We start from the raw sequence: 17,714 nt of genomic DNA, 5'->3' as shown, positions 1-17,714 counted from the left end.
GGTGTGTGGCACTGCTTACTGCGGCGGCGGGGGGGGCTCCCCGGCTCCCACCGGCATGTTCCTGCAGCTCCTAGGTGGAGCAGCCAGGCGGGCTCCACGCGCTGCCTCTACCCGCAGGCATTGCCCCTGCAGCTCCCATTAGCTGCGGTTCTCATGTGCTGCCTGCCCCTCCCACCCCCAGCACCAGCAGGGACACCGGGCCACAAGCCACTGCCTGACCCCCCTCCCAGCACCAGCAAGGGTCCCGGGCTACTTTCCACAGCACCTGCAGCACCCCCGACCCTCCACCCCAGAGCACCCACAATGCCCCAGCCCAAGTTTTAATTAGGGGTATATAGTAAAAGTCATGAACAAGTCACGGGCCGTGAACTGTTTTTTACTCCCCATGACCTGTCCATGACTTTTACTAAAAATACCTGAGACTAAAATGTAGCCTTAACCATGATCCCCAAATCTTTCAGAGTCACTGTTTCCAGGGATAGAGTCCCCCATCCTGTAAGTAACGGCTCTGAAGACTGTTATCGGGTCTGCCCTCAGTCTTCTTTTCTCCAGACTAAACATGCCCAGTTGTTGTAACCTTTCCTCATAGGTCAGGTTTTCTAAATCTTTTATCCTATATTTTTTGTTCCTAGATATATATATTTATATTTAGTTGTACTAAAACGTGTATTGTTTGCTTGTGCCCACTTTACCAAGTGATCCCAATTATCACTGACCAGTCCTCTTCAATATTTACCACTCACCTAATGTTTGTGTCATTTGCATAACAACTAAATCCTTCTTCCCATCAGAACGAGGAATATGGCGGCTTTTCTCCCTCCCTGTTATGCACAATACATACTCCTCCCTCCAAACACTATTTGCTCTCATACAGGAAGAGGGAACGTTCTTAGGGTTCAAGATAAGCCTCTCCAAGACAGAGATCTTACCAATTAATTGAAAGAGAGACCTGAATTTCCTTCTAATCTTCAGGCTTGGATGAAACCTACCCTAGGATCCTTGGCTAGAGCACTTACTGCCGACAGTTAAAACATGCAGAGAATCACTATTAGCAAAGATTGGTGACCATGAATTGTTCCCAAGGCTGTTATATCCACCATAAGGGCTGATAATGGAAATATAACAAACGGGAGGAGAGAATGATCAGGTTCAATCATCCTGAGCTGGAACCACTCCGTGCACTGAAAAAACAACCAACAGTCTCCTAAAGCAGATTGTGGAAGTTCACACCTGCTTCTACAATCACCGTCAGCCTCCCGGCTGCTTAACTGGACAAGAAAATTTTCCAGTGACTCTTGGTTGAACTCTCAGGAAGAGCATGTCTCTATATTATCAGCCAGTTACCACCAGAAGGACTTTGAGCAAAACCACAGTGGACATTTTCCACAACAAAGGGCTCTACAGAGAGGCTTCCCTAAGCAATTCAAGGTGCTTTGGGTGGGACCTAGCAGATTCATGACACCACTGTCATTGTGTCAGCAGAAATTTGGCTTGATCTAATTACACACGCGGATTCTAGGCTTTTTGTGTTTTCCTCACAGCACAGCAGGTTTTTCGTGTTGAACGAGGTGTGCCTGTTTATGTCTGAGGGATGAACGTGCGTGTGACATGAATAACACAGGATGTGTTTTCTGTTCCATTTCAAATACCTTCTGAGAGTTCTGCTTGTTTATTTAATTTGTCGCTGACTTTCTCAGTGGGTTTGTGTTGTTGGTTTTGTCTTTGGCTGGTTTTTGATTGGTGAAAATCACAAAAAGCCCCACCTTCCCTGGACTGGGTGGAACAAAAGTGGCACTGGTGTACTCCAGGCCTTTTCCGAGTCATCCATTTACAAGCAAATATTCCAAGGTGTACAAAAGGTGATAATGAATGCGCAACAATACTGAGTTGTCTCTGGAATGGTGGCAGGTGATAGGGGTTTGGAAAGTAAGATATTGCTTTACTTGCAATTACTCTCTTGTATTAAGAATTGTATTCAGTTAGTCCCTCTATTTTGGGATCATAGAATATCATGTAGCAGTTGGACAAAGATTCCCCCTTTCAAAATCCTTGTTCCCGCTCCAGCAGGGCCACTTCATAGAATCATAGAATATCAGGGTTGGAAGGGACCTCAGGAGGTCATCTAGTCCAACCCCCTGCTCAAAGCAGGACTAAATCATCCCAGCCAGGGCTTTGTCAAGCCTGACCTTAAAAACTTCTAGGGAAGGAGATTCCACCACCTCCCTCGGTAACGCATTCCAGTGTTTCACCACCCTCATAGTGAAAAAGTTTTTTCTAATATCCAACCTAAATCTCCCACACTGCAATTTGAGACCATTACTCCTTGTTCTGTCATCAGCTACCACTCAGAACAGTCTAGATCCATCCTCTTTGAAACCCCCTTTCAGGTAGTTGAAAGCAGCTATCAAATCCCCCCTCATTCTTCTCTTCCGCAGACTAAACAATCCCAGTTCCCTCAGCCTTTCCTCATAAGTCATATGTTCCAGTCCCCTAATCATCTTTGTTGCCCTCCGCTGGACTCTTTCCAATTTTTCCACATCCTTCTTGTAGTGTGGGGCCCAAAACTGGACACGGTACTGCAGATGAGGCCTCACCAATGTCAAATAGAGGGGATCGATCAAGTCCCTCGATCTGCTGGCAATGCCCCTACGTACACATCCCAAAATGCCAATGGCCTTCTTGGCAACGACGGCACACTGTTGACTCATATCCAGCTTCTCGTCCACTGTAAACCCTACGTCCTTTTCTGCAGAACTGCTGCCGAGCCATTCGGTCCCTAGTCTGTAGCAGTGCATGGGATTCTTCCGTCCTAAGTGCAGGACTCTGCACTTGTCCTTGTTGAACCTCATCAGATTTCTTTTGGCCCAATCCTCTCATTTGTCTAGGTCCCTCTGTATTATCTACCTCTCCTCCCAGTTTAGTGTCATCTGCAAACTTGCTGAGGGTGCAATCCACACCATCCTCCAGATCATTAATGAAGATATTGAACAAAACCGGCCCGAGGACTGACCCTTGGGGCACTCCACTGGATACTGGCTGCCAACTAGACATGCAGCCATTGATCACTACCCGTTGAGCCCGACAATCTAGCCAATTTTCTATCCACCTTATAGTCCATTCATCCAGCCCATATGTCTTTAACTTGCTGCCAAGAATACTGTGGGAGACCGTGTCAAAAGCTTTGCTAAAGTCAAGGATCTCACAGTGAAAACCAGCGTAACAACAAAAAGAAAATATCACATAAAATCCAGGTATATTCTACAGCAAATTCTGCTTGAGTATCTAGATGAACACCGAGCAGCCTGGAAAGGGTGGTTTGTGAAAATGGAAAAGTATAGTGCTCTGTCTGCAACTGAAAATAGGAAACAGGCCCAGATAATTCATTGATGGGGTTCAAGCAGATGGAAGCAAGGAATGAAGAAATAAGAATAACTTTTCACTGATACACTGCGGGTTCATTTGTTCTGACACATGCAAAGCCCCCCTCACCTGCCACCCCAGCTAGTACAAAACGAACAGTAATCAATTAGCTCCCCCTGGAGGGAGTTGTGCTTCCAATCAAAAGGCACGCTCCTCCACACACAGTGTATTCTGCAGGCTTCAAAGGGAGTATTTAGGGGACACCGTCAAGGCTTAATTTGTGCCAGGGCTTGCTAAGGCTGAGCCCCGGCACCACTGGACTTGGCAGTTCATAGACCCGGCACCTCTGGGTTTGCCACGTCAGTTACGAAAGTAAATGGCTTGAGCCCTGGCACCTCTTTCATTACAAATTAAGCACCGGTCACTGTCATACTCCTCTGGGCTCTTCCCCACAGCCTCCTCTCCTGGGGATGTCAGAGACAGCCCCACCCATGTGCCCAAATCCATGTGTGTTTATCCAGACAGGTCTGCAGTGGCCGGAGCAGCCCACACACCCAGCACACCAGCCGCACAGAGTGCAAGACGCAAGAGTCACTTACTAGGTGCCGTGAGAGCCTGCCCGGCAGAGGCATCTGCCCGTCTCAAAGTGGCACTCCCCGTTGAAGCAGTCACTGCACACAAAGGCACAATTCTCGCCATATGTCCCGTTACGACACTTGGTTTCACACCTAGGAAAGGGCCAAAAGGAGCAGGTTACAGGGCGGGCACCAGAGGAGACCATGCCCTGAGAGCTGGCATAGCCACGCTGGCAGGGTCAGGCAGCCTGGTGCAGCTGCTGGACTCTCCAGACAAATGCATTTGAGTGCTGCAAAGCCACTGCCCTTGCATGGTCCCTCCCTGTCCCCAATACAGAAGGACTGGGTTTAGCTGCTGGGAGCTGCCAGGCCATTTTCCACCTCAGCCAATTGACCCTTAGCTCCATGAAGGGAGTGCCGGGCCCAGTCACGTATTGCTCACAATGTTTGTGAGGTATGTAGGAAGCAAAAGGAAAGATTCTGCTGCCTCTCTCAGCACATTGGGCTCTTTCTAGGCCTCCTGGGAAAGCAGCAGCCTACGTCAACCACAGCTCACAGTGCTGCCCGTGTGAGGCCCTAGCTGGGATTCAAACCACAGGGCCACCGCAAACGCTCTGAGAGCTCCAGATCGCGAGTGCAGGTGCCATGATTGCTGGTGGGACCCGTAGCCATTGGGGGAGGCAGCTTTAGTGCTGGCCTGGCACTCTTGCTACTGGATTACGGCCTATCTGGTAGGTGAAGCTGTGATTGCAGCAAAGAGGCACCTCCCGAGACCACACAGCACAGACAGGAGTCGGCAGAGCCTTCGGCACCATCCTGGGACACTCTCCTTCTCTTCACCTCACTAACCATGATCTGCCTGCGATACCTCTCCCCATCATTCCCTGCCCATGCTCTGCTCTGAGACCGGCCCCCAGGGACATCCCCCCAGCCACTGCCCACACTATGCTCTGAGACCAGCACCCCAGGACGTCCCCACCAGCCACTGCCCATGCTCTGCTCTGAGACTGGCTTCTAGCTGGAGCCCAGGCCCAGCCATAAATTCCTCTGGAGAGAACACAGAGCAGGAGCTGCTTGGATGGCACTTTCTGCCTGGATTAGAGGTGGGACAGGATATCCTGCCAACCTGATGAGACAGTGACCCATTCGGTTAGACAACAGCCCAGCGAAACACGGCTTGTCTTCCTGCTAACGCTTCTCCCATTTGCTGGGCTTACAAACCCGCAGTGAATTCCAGAGCTGACAACATGGAGTAGAAAGAAAGGGTCCGTCTGAGCATCCCCAGGGAGCTGGCCGCACGGGCCGCCTGCTCCAGCGGAGCAGCAAGCACTGGGCACATTTCAGTGGGCTGGGGCAGGGAGTGACTTGACAGAGCAGGGGTCCCTGGGGTGAGCAGTGCCCTGGAGTAGCCAGAGCCACCAGGGCTGGGCAGAGCTCAACACAGCCTCTGCAATGCATGGCAAGAGGCCACAGCTCTGTCCTCTGCAGGCAGCTTCTGGGCTGCCATTCTCTCTCTTGGTCCGTCAGAGGTGCTATGGCTCTGTTTCCTGCAGGCTGGATTAGGCCAGGCCCCAGTGAAAGAGGAACACCCGGTGAGCAACAGGTTTGTTTTTTGTGATGTGTTTCCATTGTACTGGGCTCAGATGCTGCATCCTGTACCGTGTGCTCCCATAGCGCGAGATGCTTCTCCCTTGGGTGCTGCATCCCACCAGCTCACACCCGGGAGCAGGGTGCAGGCTGGTGAGGTTGGTGGCTTTCAGGGACTGGGGGAAGCATTTTGCACTTCCTGACCTTAGAGGAAGCAGACTGGGGCCAGAATGCTCTGACTGGCCAGGACAATGTCAGTCTGTGATTGGCCAGAGCTTCCAGCAGGGTGGCTCCGTGGCAAGACTGGGGCATGTTGACCGAGCGCTATGCAAAGCGCCAGCATGTTTGATGCCCCAGAAGGAGGGGAGTGCCAATCCCAGAAGAAGGCTTTAAATGGTATTCAGAGGAAGGCAGCATTGTCTAGTGGGCAAAGGACAGGAGTCAGGGGACCACAGGTCTAATGCAGGTAGTGCCGCAAATGTCCTGCACAGCCTCAGTTGCCTTGGCCAGTGGAAAAGCACAGGAGCTTGCAGCCTGGTTCCTCACAAAGCAGCCTCCCAGCCTCCACTCACCTGTCTCCAATCCAGCCGGGATTGCAGTGCGAGCACTTGCCATTGATGTGGTTGCAGGTGTGGCCATCTTTGCACAGGGGGCAGATTTTCTCGCAGCCGTCTCCGTAGAAACCTGACAAGCAGGCCTGATCACACTTGGTGCCATTCCAGCCAGCTTCACATGCCAGGCAGCGGCCATCCGCGATGGTGCAGGGCTGCAGCCCTTTGCACTGCCCACACCTACAGATGCCAACAGGGAGCACAACCCGAACGTGAGCAATCATTTGAACACCCCCACGCTCACCCCTCCCTCCCGCCCCATCATGGGCAGGACTCAGCTATTGGACCAAGCAGTGACTGCACAAGACAGATGAAACAGGGACTGTCTTTAACTTGCAAGAACACCGGGCGGGCAGGGCCCAGTGCAGCATGGGGTCCTGAACCTGCCCAAGGCCCTGCACACTTACCGCCTCCTGCAGCCTTGTCCGTAGAAGCCCGCTGGGCAGGGCTCCCGGCAGTACTTGCCCCGATATCCCGGCTCACAGGTGCAGGTACCATCCACCTGGTTACATTTCCCCTTGTAGCACTGACAGTAGCGGTCGCAGCGCGGGCCAAACATTCGCTCCCGGCACTGGCAGCGCCCAGTGAACTGCTCGCATGGCGAGTTGTTGCAGACGCACTGGTTGTTGCAGCCCCGGCCCCACCAGCCGGGCTGGCAGATGCACGTCCCCGTCTGCTGGTCACACTGGGAGTTGAGACTGCAGTAACACGAGCTGGAGCACTGGGGACCCCACCAGTTGGGCTCACAGGTGCACTTGCCCGTCTTCTGGTCACATTTGCCATGCTTGCAGAGACAGGCGTTCTCACACTTGGGCCCCCAGCGATTGGGGTTGCATGTGCAGTGGCCCGTGACATCCTCACACTGGCCATTGGGGTGGCAGCTGCACATTTCCTTGCAGTCTGGACCCCAGAACTGGCGGGGACATTCTGCAAAACAAGCAACACACCAGCACTTACTAAGCAGCCACCAAGTCCCTTGGTCGGTCACCAGGCCCCTCCTACCATCATCCTGTCAGCTTACGTACCAGCTGCAGCTCCTTAGAGGACTGCAGCTCCAAACCCAAGTTTAAAGGAGCCCTGCCCAGCACACTCATCTGCTGACTGTGGGTCTGTATAGCCCCGGTTCTGCGCCAAGAGCAGTGCAGGGCACTTGCATGCAGTCAGCAACAGCAGCCAAGCATCATTCACAGGCACATTTCCCCAGCACATCTCACACAGGCTCTCTGTCTGCACATTGATCTGCCCCGGCAGGTGAAGCGACCCAGCAGGTCCCGCAGGAGTCTATAGCGCCCACTGGCAGTGCTGCCGTTCCTGCTGCCACAGAACATGCGATTCCAAGATGAGGGGGCCAGGGAGACAAGAACGCAGTAGCCGTGCCAGCATCTCTAGCTGTCTCCATTTGGAAACAATGTCAGCTTCTAACCAAAGAGAAAGCCAAGCAATTTTCAGCAGAACCCCCTAAAAGCACCCTGTAACACACAGGCCTGGGCAGGTCGCAGGGAAAGGGGCTGGGAGCCAGCCCTGATGCAGCTTCCAGAGGCAACAATTGCAAGAGCCGTCTGGCTGAGCTCAGGACAGGCCTCTCACTCCCCTCTTCTCCTGGCTTTCCCACTGCAAAGTGCCTCTTCTCCTTGGTAGAAGTTTGTTACTATTTAGGTGAACGTGTTTGTTCTGTTGCATGACTTCTGTCCTTATCCTTAGCTGCTTCATCCTGCACATGCAGCTTCATAACAAAAGCAATCTCTGGTCAATCAATCAAACACACCTTTCCCTATGACTGACACAGAGTCTGATCCCCAGCTGCCCAGGGGTGAGGAGGAGGCCTCCTGCCTAGACAAGGAGGCAGCAGAATCTGGATAGGCTCAGGGAGAGAGGTCTGGTGCGTTCACCATTCCTTAGCTAGAGGAGCCGGCCAGTGCTTAATTTGTAATGAAAGAGGTGCCGAGACTCAAGTAATTTTTTTACTTTCATAACTGATGTGGCGAGCCCAGAGGTGCCGAGGCTCTGAACTGCCAAGCCCTGGCACAGATTAAGCACTGGGGCCATCACCAGGAACGAGTCAGCATAGGCTGGTTATGAGACATGTGGACTTTTCCACTGGTTCAGGGTTCTGATTGACACACAACTCCTCCTCTCCCCCAGGAAGCAATAAATGAACCCTGCAGTGACTGGCCCCTCTAGGCTCTTTATAAATGCCGGGCTCTGGGACCCCTCCACCTTGCAACATTCCAGCCCAAGCCTGAATGTCTACACAGCAATATTACAGCCCCACAGCCTGACCCCCGCAAGCCCAAGTCAACTGACCTGGGCCAGCCGCAGATGTTTAATTGCTGTACCCTTAATGGGAGCACACTTTAGCCCATGCAATCCAAACACAGTTAACAATGCTACTGATGATGCATAAGCCAGAACAGACTCCAGCTGCCTCTTCTCTGGCCTGGGCTGGGCTGGGCTGGCTCCACAGGGATAACCGGAGTAAGGAGGAATCAAAGCCTATTTAAGTTAGTGGCATGAACAGACTGACTGCTAATCCAGCAGAAGCTGATCTGTGGAGGAAGACGGGACCATTAGTCAGCGTCACTTTCCTGGCCACACGAAATGAACAAAAAATGTTTCGGCCCCAACCATTTCCCTAGAAGTGCCGGGCATCTCACTGCAGAGCGTGAGGCTTTGCACTTTGCTAAGCCCTGGCAGCAGGTAAATGAAACGAGGACCCCAAGAGGCTGTGGGGGGCCAACAGGGTCAGCTAATGCCTCCCTCTTGTGCTCTATCTGGGGTACGGACAAGGAAAGAGAGAAGCTTGTCGTTATTCAGCAGCCAGCAAAACGTCTAGGTTTGCTTTCCCAGAAATCCCCCTTGTGGCTTGAAACTTTCCATTCCTGGTGCCAGCCTGAAGGAGATGGGGGGCAGGGAATTTGGGGGAAAGCCTGCATCACTTCTGCCTGCGAGGAATACTTTGCTGCTGCTCTGTTGTTCACTTAGAGAGCACTGTCAGTTTCAAAGAGAGTTTGGGTGATTTGCATTCTGTACTCAGTGCTTCGCTGCCAGGAAGCTAGGGCGACTAGAGGAGGTGAGCCTGCTGTGCGAAGTGTCAAACAGATTGGTTTGGGGAAAAATACAGTTCTGAAGATTTGCAAAACACTGTGGTGAGCCTGCACCTTGGGAAGTGCCCCAGGGGTCGGTCCTGAGGCCGGTTTTGTTCAATATCTTCATTAATGATCTGGAGGAGGGTGTGGATTGCACCCTCAGAAAGTTTGCAGATGACACTAAACTGGGAGGAGTGATAGATATGGTGGCAGGTAGGGATAGGATACAGAAGGACCTAGACAAATTGGAGGATTGGGCCAAAGGAAATCTGATGAGGTTCAACAAGGACAAGTGCAGAGTCCTGCACTTAGGACAGAAGAATCCCATGCACCACTACAGACTAAGGACCGAAAGGGTCGGCAGCAATTCTGCAGAAAAGGACGTAGGGGTTACAGTAGATGAGAAGTTGGATATGAGTCAACAGTGTGCCCTTGTTGCCAAGAAGGCCAATGGCATTTTGGGATGTATAAGTAGGGGCATTGCCAGCAGATCGAGGGACGTGATCGTTCCCCTCTATTCGACATTGATGAGGCCTCATCTGGAGTACTGTGTCCAGTTTTGGGCCCCACACTACAAGAAGGATTTGAAAAAATTGGAAAACGTCCAGCGGAGGGCAACAAAAATGATTAGGGGACTGGAACACATGACTTAGGAGGACAGGCTCAGGGAACTGGGGATGTTTAGTCTTCAGAAGAGAAGAATGAGGGGGATTTGATAGCTGCTTTCAACTACCTGAAAGGGGGTTCTAAAGAGGACGGATCTAGACTGTTCTCAGTGGTAGCAGATGACAGAACAAGGAGTAATGGTCTCAAGTTGCAGTGTGGGAGATTTAGGTTGGATATTAGGAAAAACTTTTTCACTATGAGGGTGGTGAAACACTGGAATGCGTTACCGAGGGAGGTGGTGGAATCTCCTTCCCTAGAAGTTTTTAAGGTCAGGCTTGACAAAGCCCTGGCTGGGATGATTTATTTGGGGATTGGTCCTGCTTTGAGCAAGGGGTTGGACTAGATGACCTCCTGAGGTCCCTTCCAACCCTGATATTCTATGATTCTATGAAGTGGCCCTTCTGGAGCGGGAACAAGGATTTTGAAAGGGGGAAGCTTTGTCCAACTGCTACATCTAGCCCTGCCACCCCTTTCGCCCACAACTCCTGGAATGAGTTTGTAGGGGTGATCACTCCTGGGCACTCAGACCTAGAACTTGCCCTGTCTGACTCCCTGGAGGCTCCAGCCTCGTGTTTGTAACTTGGTGAAGCATGTATAAGTAAGCAGTTGGAGCAGCGCGCTGCCACCCATTCACCAGTATGGCCCTTGTAGGACCCAGTGTGGGCTCCCAGAGTGCACAGAGGCTGCCCTGCTCCATGCTTCTCTTTAGAAGATGCAATCCAGCTAGAAAATGTCAGCTTCCAGCCAAGGAGCAAACAGAACAATTTGCAGCCTGTAATGTCCAAGCCTGGGCAAGTCCCAAGCAAAGAGGTCAGCAGGCATCTATCCCAAGTGCAATTTCTAAACGAAAGAGCACAACATGCAAAAGGGCCAATATCACCTCAAACACTCAGAGGGCATGTGCAGGGGGGTGAGTTAACCCTGTACTCCCTGTCTGCTTTTATCACCAATACTGCCGGAGCAGAGCTTTTGCACTCACTGACTTCACTGCTTATGCACTAACCCAAGCTAGGCAGGGCTGTGTCACTCCGCTATGGGATGGTGCCAGGACAGAGGTCAGAGCTGCTGACGCCCAGCTCCAACAGATGCCCGATACTCACTGGTGTCACAGTTGGCCCCGAAGTATCCATGGCGGCAGCGGCACTCACTGGGTCTCACGCACACCTCGTTCTCCTTGCAGGTGAAATTCCCCTCGCACACGGCTGCCAAGAGAAAGGGAGAGACGTACAGTGACAGGGCAGGGAAAGGCAAAGCCAGGGCTGAGCACTCCCTGCTAGAGAAGGGAAGGGAGGAAGTTCTCCAGCAGTCTAGGAGAGTAGGCACGAGGCAGCACCACCACTCTCCTCCCCAGCAACCCTTGGGAAACCAGCGGCACCAGTGCATTTCCCCGGGTGGAGGGGGGATCCTGGATGGAGCCAGGAGGCAGCGGCAGAAGAGCAACTGGTGCCTTGGTGCTCCGCGAACTGCTGCCTTCTGGACACCTGATAAGGTGCTTTGGGTGGAAGATCAAGGTCACCAGGGTGGGAGAAGACAAGAGTCCAGTCTGGTGCGGTCAGGGTGACCAGATGTCCCAATTTTATAGGAACAGTCCCGATATTTGGGGCTTTTTCTTATATAGGCATCTATGACCCGCCCACCTCATCCCGATTGTTCACACTTGCTATCTGGTCACCCTCGGTGCAGTGCTGGTCTAAGAGAAGGAGGCTGCTTCCCCTTAGCCTCTTCTTGCCCTGGAGCTGGGCAACGGCAGTCTCACAGGACTCTGGGTGCCACACTAAACCCCACAGCAAGGGTTTGGCTGGCAAAAGTGGGTGCCATGACACTCTGGGATCTGGCAGGAGGTCTGCCTGGGGAGTGGAGGGGGAGATGCCTCGCTGACAGGGAGGCCCTGCACTGGCTCTGGGCGAACGACAGGCCAAGGGTGCTGCAAGAGGGGAAGGACGGAAGTCTCCTGCAAAACCCTGGATAGAACATGGCAGCTAGGGTCAATCCTGTTACAAACCTAAATGAACACAGTAGTCAAAAGCAGCATCAGCCGGCCATCTTCAGGGGATGAGGGGATGCCAGTCTCCAGGCCTTGGGAGTGCCAGGCAGCCTCTGGCCGACACAGCTAAGGCAGCGCCTGGCAGCATGGAGCCAGATGACTCGGCCAGGCCCCCTGGGAGGATCACAGGGAGAGGAGGAAAAGGGTGCCTGCCTCCTCTGTCGCAGGCGCTGACCTCCAGGAGGCATCACATCTCATGGAGCTTCCATCGCCCCGGGCACAGCACACCACATGGATTAGGCTGGGGCCTGGCACAGGGGGCAGGGCATGGGTCAGACACCTCTCCTCAGCCACTTGGGTCCAGCAAAGCCAGCAAGGTTCACAAAAGGCTCTCCGTATCCTCTGCTGGAGACAGCTCCCTGCCTGAGCTGGCTCTGACCCTTCTGCTCTAGGGGAAGCTCCTCCTCTGTCCTTGCAGCCAGCAGCAGCGTGTTGGCTGCCCCACTACAAGGGGGCAATGGCACTGCCCAGGGCTAGCCCGAGGCTGAGGATTGCTCCAGCTGGGAGCAGCACAGGTATCCTGCCCAGTGCTTGATGCTGTTCCTGGCTCCTGTTCTCCCAAGGTGACATGACTGGAGCCTCGCCTGCCCCCACCAGCATCCCTGCAGTGTTCCACCCATGGGGTGGAACCTCACTGATCTGGGAGCAGCTGACCCGCACTCACAGAAAGGGCCAGCATGACTCCATGGTGCTCTCTAGTCCAGGTGTGCCTTCGCGAGGCACCTCCGTCCTCCCTTCCGCATGGATCCGTGTGGTGGTCACCTCCAGGCTGCATTACTGCTGCAAGCTGTGCACTGAGCTGAGCGTGGATGAAATGCAAGAGCTGCAGCCTGAACACAGGGTAGCAGCCCTTCAATGGGCAAGGCTGCTGGGCCCGTGAGCACATCTCCCTTGTACTCAGTTCCTTCCACTGGTTCCCAGTCCACAGCCTCGGTCCTGATCTGTAAAGCCAGCAAAAGGCCAGGTTCCAGCTACCTCAGCGACCGCATCTGCACCCATGATCAACAGCTGTGCACATCGCAGCTCACAAGCCCCAGCCGAAGCCCATGAGAGCTGTAGGTAAAGTGCTGGCAGTCACCAGAAGAGCCTCCTCACCCAGGGAAGGGAGAAGAGCAGGGGACTCCATACAGTCCATCTTACCTGGGAAGCTCCCAGATGCTATGGTGATGGATTCTGAAAGCCCTCAAAGAGACAGCTAGATTAGACAAACCAGACTGAGGGAGGCTTGGAGTCTAGTGGTGAGAAGAGGCCTGGGGCTGAGGAAACCTGGATTGCCTTCCTGATTGACCCCGACTGCTGTGAGACCTTGAGAGAGGCTTCCAGATGGAGATGCTAAGAGGTTAATTTATCCCCCACCTCATGAAGCATTTTGAGAGTGTCAGATAAAAGGCACTACACCCATGCAAAGTATCATAATTAGTGTTAAATGCAAACCTTGAGGTATTTGTTTGTTATATTGTTACCTTCGTATATGCAGGAGATGCAAAGGAGCTCACTTAATTTTCCTGCGGGAACCGTTATCTCTGAATTCCCTGGACTTATGTGATACACGCTCAGACTGAATGTTGCATTCAAGCGAGGCCGTGCACAGAACACACATAGGCAGGAAGCCTTTCCTCCAGCACGAACACGCAGCCGCTGAGCAGCGCAGAGCAATACCACACAACAGGAAGTCAGGGATACTGGGGCCAGCTGGAACTGCGGGAAGTTTTACAGGAATCCAAAAATAGCCTCCCAAAGTTTCACAGCTGCGCTCTGGGAATCCAAGGTCCAAGAATTCTCAATCCCCACACACTCACTCTTGCAGACCTGAACTCAACAAAGCTCTCTAGAGACAGAGGCACTGAAAGCTGAGCTTCAGCCCCCAGGGGAGCTTTGAACCACTGACAATAACCGATTGATTGTAACAGTACCTTCAGATGACCCTACCCTGGAGCAGCCCCGGCCAGAGCTCTCCTTGCAGAAATGAAGAGCACGCTGTGGAATACGCACTATTATCCTGCCATATCTAGGACGTGCCTTAAGTTACGACCTTCCCTTCCACTGGGAACTTCAGTGAGTGTCCACAACAGAGCCCCAAATCCCCATCACTTGCTTCTTCCACTCACTGCAGACACGTTCAGGCCGAACGTCTGGCACTGGAGCTGTAGCAACGTCCACTGAAGCTCTTCATGTTCCATACATGCGGCCTCCCTTTTCTTTCCAGCCCCCTGTCTCCGTACCCCCTCCTTCACTTCTCTTTCTCTTCCCTCCCTCAGAGATGAGGCCTCTGGTAGTTGCATCATCTCTTCACGGGGGCTGGGCAGTACACTCTGAAACCCATCAATCTACTCCCATGACTATCCAAACACAGGCCAATACAGAGTCGTGGGAGGCGTCTGAGGGGCAGAAACGGCTGCCCTCAAAGTACCCCTCAACCCCAGCATAGAGAGTAAGTGACCAACCCAGAAGCTGAGTTTCATCCTCCAGCCAAGGCCCAAATGAGGAACCTAGTGTGTGACAAGGACCCAAAATGAGGAAGACTGCAAAACGACTCATGCAGGACAAACTGCATGGGCTTCTTCCCCTGAGTGTACATGGCTCTCTTTGCTCAGCTTCACAAGGCTTTATGGTGGATGTAAACGGCTGTCAGCAGTAACAGAGAGGAGACCCGAAATCTGGGTGGAAGGGCAGGGACTAATGCTCGGGACCCCCTCTCGCAGGTGAAGCCAGACACTGCTTGTGGAACTGACGTCTGCACTTTGCTGTCTCCTGGAGGCAGCTGGCACCGTGCTGGGAAGGGACGTGACTAACTTTCTGAGGGAAGCCCAGCTCCAGTCCATCGGTTGCAATGCCACTTTACCAAGTGAACTGAAGTTTGGGGATATGCCCACTGTCCTGCAGACATCCACTGTTTCGCTGCTGGTCCCTGCCTCGCCCCCAGGGCTAGCTTTGACCGAGGAAGGAAAGGCAGGACCCTCCCAAAGGACCCCCCTAGTCACAGAACTCTGAGCAAGGCAGGCTCTGGGGAAGCCGAACTCAGATACAAGGGGGCTGGGAAAGCCCTTCAGGGACGGGAGGAGAGGTGGCTCTGAGGAAGGAGGAAGAAGCAGTGTCTAAAGAAGGGATGCTGGTGCTTACCTATCAAACACTCGTCTCCTTGTTGCCTCCATCCTGGGCAGCACAGAGACCCAGAGAAGCTGCACAAAGGAAAACACAAAGGTCCGGTTACAATTCTCACGTACCTCGGTCCCTCTGCCAAAGGTTTCCCCTTCCTCTGGAGAGAGCTCGCTCTCCTGCGTGTTGGGCCACAGCTCTGAGAGAGCCACCCCACCCCAAGGAATTGAAGTGAGTCAGAAAGACCCAGGGCTCCACTTTAAAACCCAGCGGGCAGGCCTGTTTGAGAGGAAGGCAAATATCTGCAGCCAGTGACTGCAAGTCCTGGCTGACACCGGGGCTGGGGCACTCACTCGTGGGCTGCTCCGCTCCCCCCACCCCTTGGAGAATACTTTGGGGCAATTCTCCTTTTCCTCATGGGCTGTCCAGTGCAGGGTGCTGACAGCTACAATGCAACCCAAACAAAAGAATGCAGCTGCAGGGAGTCTCAGACCCTGAGTCAACTGACGCGGGCTCACCTTATGGGGCTAAAAAGAGCAGTGTGGACACATTCCCGCTTGAGCTGGGGCCCAGGCTCTGAGACCCTGCCCAGATTTCAGACCCCAGGCTCCAGACGCCAGGCTCCAGCCCAAACAGGAATGGCCACACTGCTAATTTTAGCCCCACAGCACAAGCCCCGTGAGCCTGTATCATAGAACCCTAGGATTAGAAGGGACTGCAAGAGTCATCTAGTCTAACCTCCTGCCAAGATGCAGGATTTGTTGGGTCTAAACCATCTTAGACAGATGGCTATCCAGCCTCCTTTTAAAACCTCCAGGAAAGGAGCTTCCACACCCTCCCTCGCATCAGTTGACCTGGGCTCTGCGACTTGTTCCACAGAGTTTTTCTTTGCAGTGTAGATGTAACGTACGCGGGTGGTCGGAGAATAAGCAAGGGATGATACTTTCAATATGCTACCACCACTCACACCCATATCTCGGTCTCACCTGGCCCAGCTGGTGCAGCGAAACTAACCATCATGTGTCAGCATAAGATAGGGACCTGCTGGTGTGTGAGCTGGCAAATGGCCAATCCAGACAAGCCTGAAGTGATGCTAGGTTGGGGGAAGAAGCGGGAAGAGCTGGAGAGGATACCAGCAACAGAGGGTCCACATTCTTCACAGGAAATCTTTGTCATCCACATTTCCGATTTGAAAATGGAGTTACAACGACGGTTTCATTTCTTCAAAAATCTCCATTTTGAAAAATATTCAATGGAAACTTCGGAAGAAATGCCACCTGATGCCTGGCCCAATGAAATGGGGGGGTGCTTTTCCATTTTTCTGCATGGTCTGTTTTGATTGTTTAGAAAGCATGTGACTGAGTTAGCCAAAAACATCTCATTTTCAGCATCCCCCCTTTTGAAAATGAAATACATTTTTTCTATAAAAAATTGCAAAAAAATGAAAAATTGGAGCTTTGTGGAACACACGGAGCCAAAATGTCTTCATCTGGCCCAGATCCATACAATCCTTCTATTTCTTGACCAGCTCCAGTGAGCCAAACATCCCTCCCTGCTGTCTGTCACACTGGTCTGAAGCTAGAGCCATGGTAGAGACCAGCTGCAGTGGAGAGAGCACTCTGGGTATGTCTACACTACAACAACACACTTGCAGCTGGCTCATGCCAGCTGACTTGTGCTCACAGGGCTTGGGCTGTGGAGCTATAAATTTGCAGCATAGAGGTCGGGGCTCGGGCTGGAGCCCAGGCTCTGAGACCCTCCCCACCTTGCAGAGTCTCAGAGTCTGGGATCCAGCCTGAGCCCAAATGTGTTCACTGCAACTTGATAGCCCCACAGGCCGAGCTCTGCAAGCCCAAGTCAGCTGACCTGTGCCAGCCTTGGGTGTTTTACTGCAATGTAGACATACCCTCTGAGTCCATACATAGTGAGAGGGATCAGTCATTTTCTGTTAGACCATGAGACAGTGACCCAGGCCTTCGTTACCAAGATAAGACTGGACTAAACTCATCTCCTGCTGTGGCCCAAACGTTACTTGCAGCTTCCACTTGTTGTTACAGAAACTGCCCCGGGAGCATTGACCTCTCACTGCTTCTAGCCTCTGTACAAGTCTTCAAGGGCACGTGGGAGCTGCAAGCAGCTACAACGGAGCAGCCTCCCTAACCAAACTTGGCATCTAGAAGCTGAACAAGCCAGGCCATTTCAAAGTAGCCCAGCTGCTCTTCTAAGCACTAGACTGGAGTAGCTGGAGCTTCCCCTTCTGAGACACACAGGGCAGTTACTCATCTGTTGCTCTCTCAGGCAAAGTTCTGTTCTGCAGACCATGTCCGAGACCTCTCCTGTGACACACATTTGGCAGCCTTGTCACAGCTCTCATACACTGTGCGTGTGTGTGAAAGAGACACAGTTGGAAATCATCAGTGACGGAGAATCCACCACGACCCTTGGTGAATTTTTCCAGTGGTTAATTACTCTCACTGTTAAAAATGTACACTTTCTTTCCAGTCTGAATTTGTTTAGCTTTAGCTTCCTAGTATTGGCTCGTGTTATACCTTGCTCTGCTAGGTTGAAGAACCCATTATTAAATATTTGTTCCCCATATAGGTACTTATAGACAGTGATCAAGTCACCCCTTAACCTTCTCTTTGTTAAACAGATTGAGCTCCTTGAGTCTGTCACAATAAGGCAGGTT

General features: G+C 52.6%; 1 protein-coding gene across 1 annotated transcript in view; it reads right to left on the bottom strand.

Annotated features, from left to right (window-relative positions):
* Window positions 1–17,714, bottom strand: part of SCARF2 (scavenger receptor class F member 2) — a 104,688-nt gene that overhangs the window by 71,809 nt on the left and 15,165 nt on the right. Inside the window, 5 exon segments of the mRNA XM_084648867.1 lie at window positions 3,960–4,088; window positions 6,095–6,313; window positions 6,541–7,060; window positions 10,986–11,087; window positions 15,050–15,108. Of these exon segments, the coding sequence (XP_084504993.1) occupies window positions 3,960–4,088; window positions 6,095–6,313; window positions 6,541–7,060; window positions 10,986–11,087; window positions 15,050–15,108 (1,029 nt within the window).

The sequence above is a fragment of the Lepidochelys olivacea genome (assembly GCF_965140295.1).
Source record: "Lepidochelys olivacea isolate rLepOli2 genome assembly, chromosome: 15".
Taxonomy (NCBI): domain Eukaryota; kingdom Metazoa; phylum Chordata; order Testudines; family Cheloniidae; genus Lepidochelys; species Lepidochelys olivacea.
Note: the sequence above shows the minus strand (reverse complement) of the source record. Positions and strands in the feature narration are given on the sequence as shown.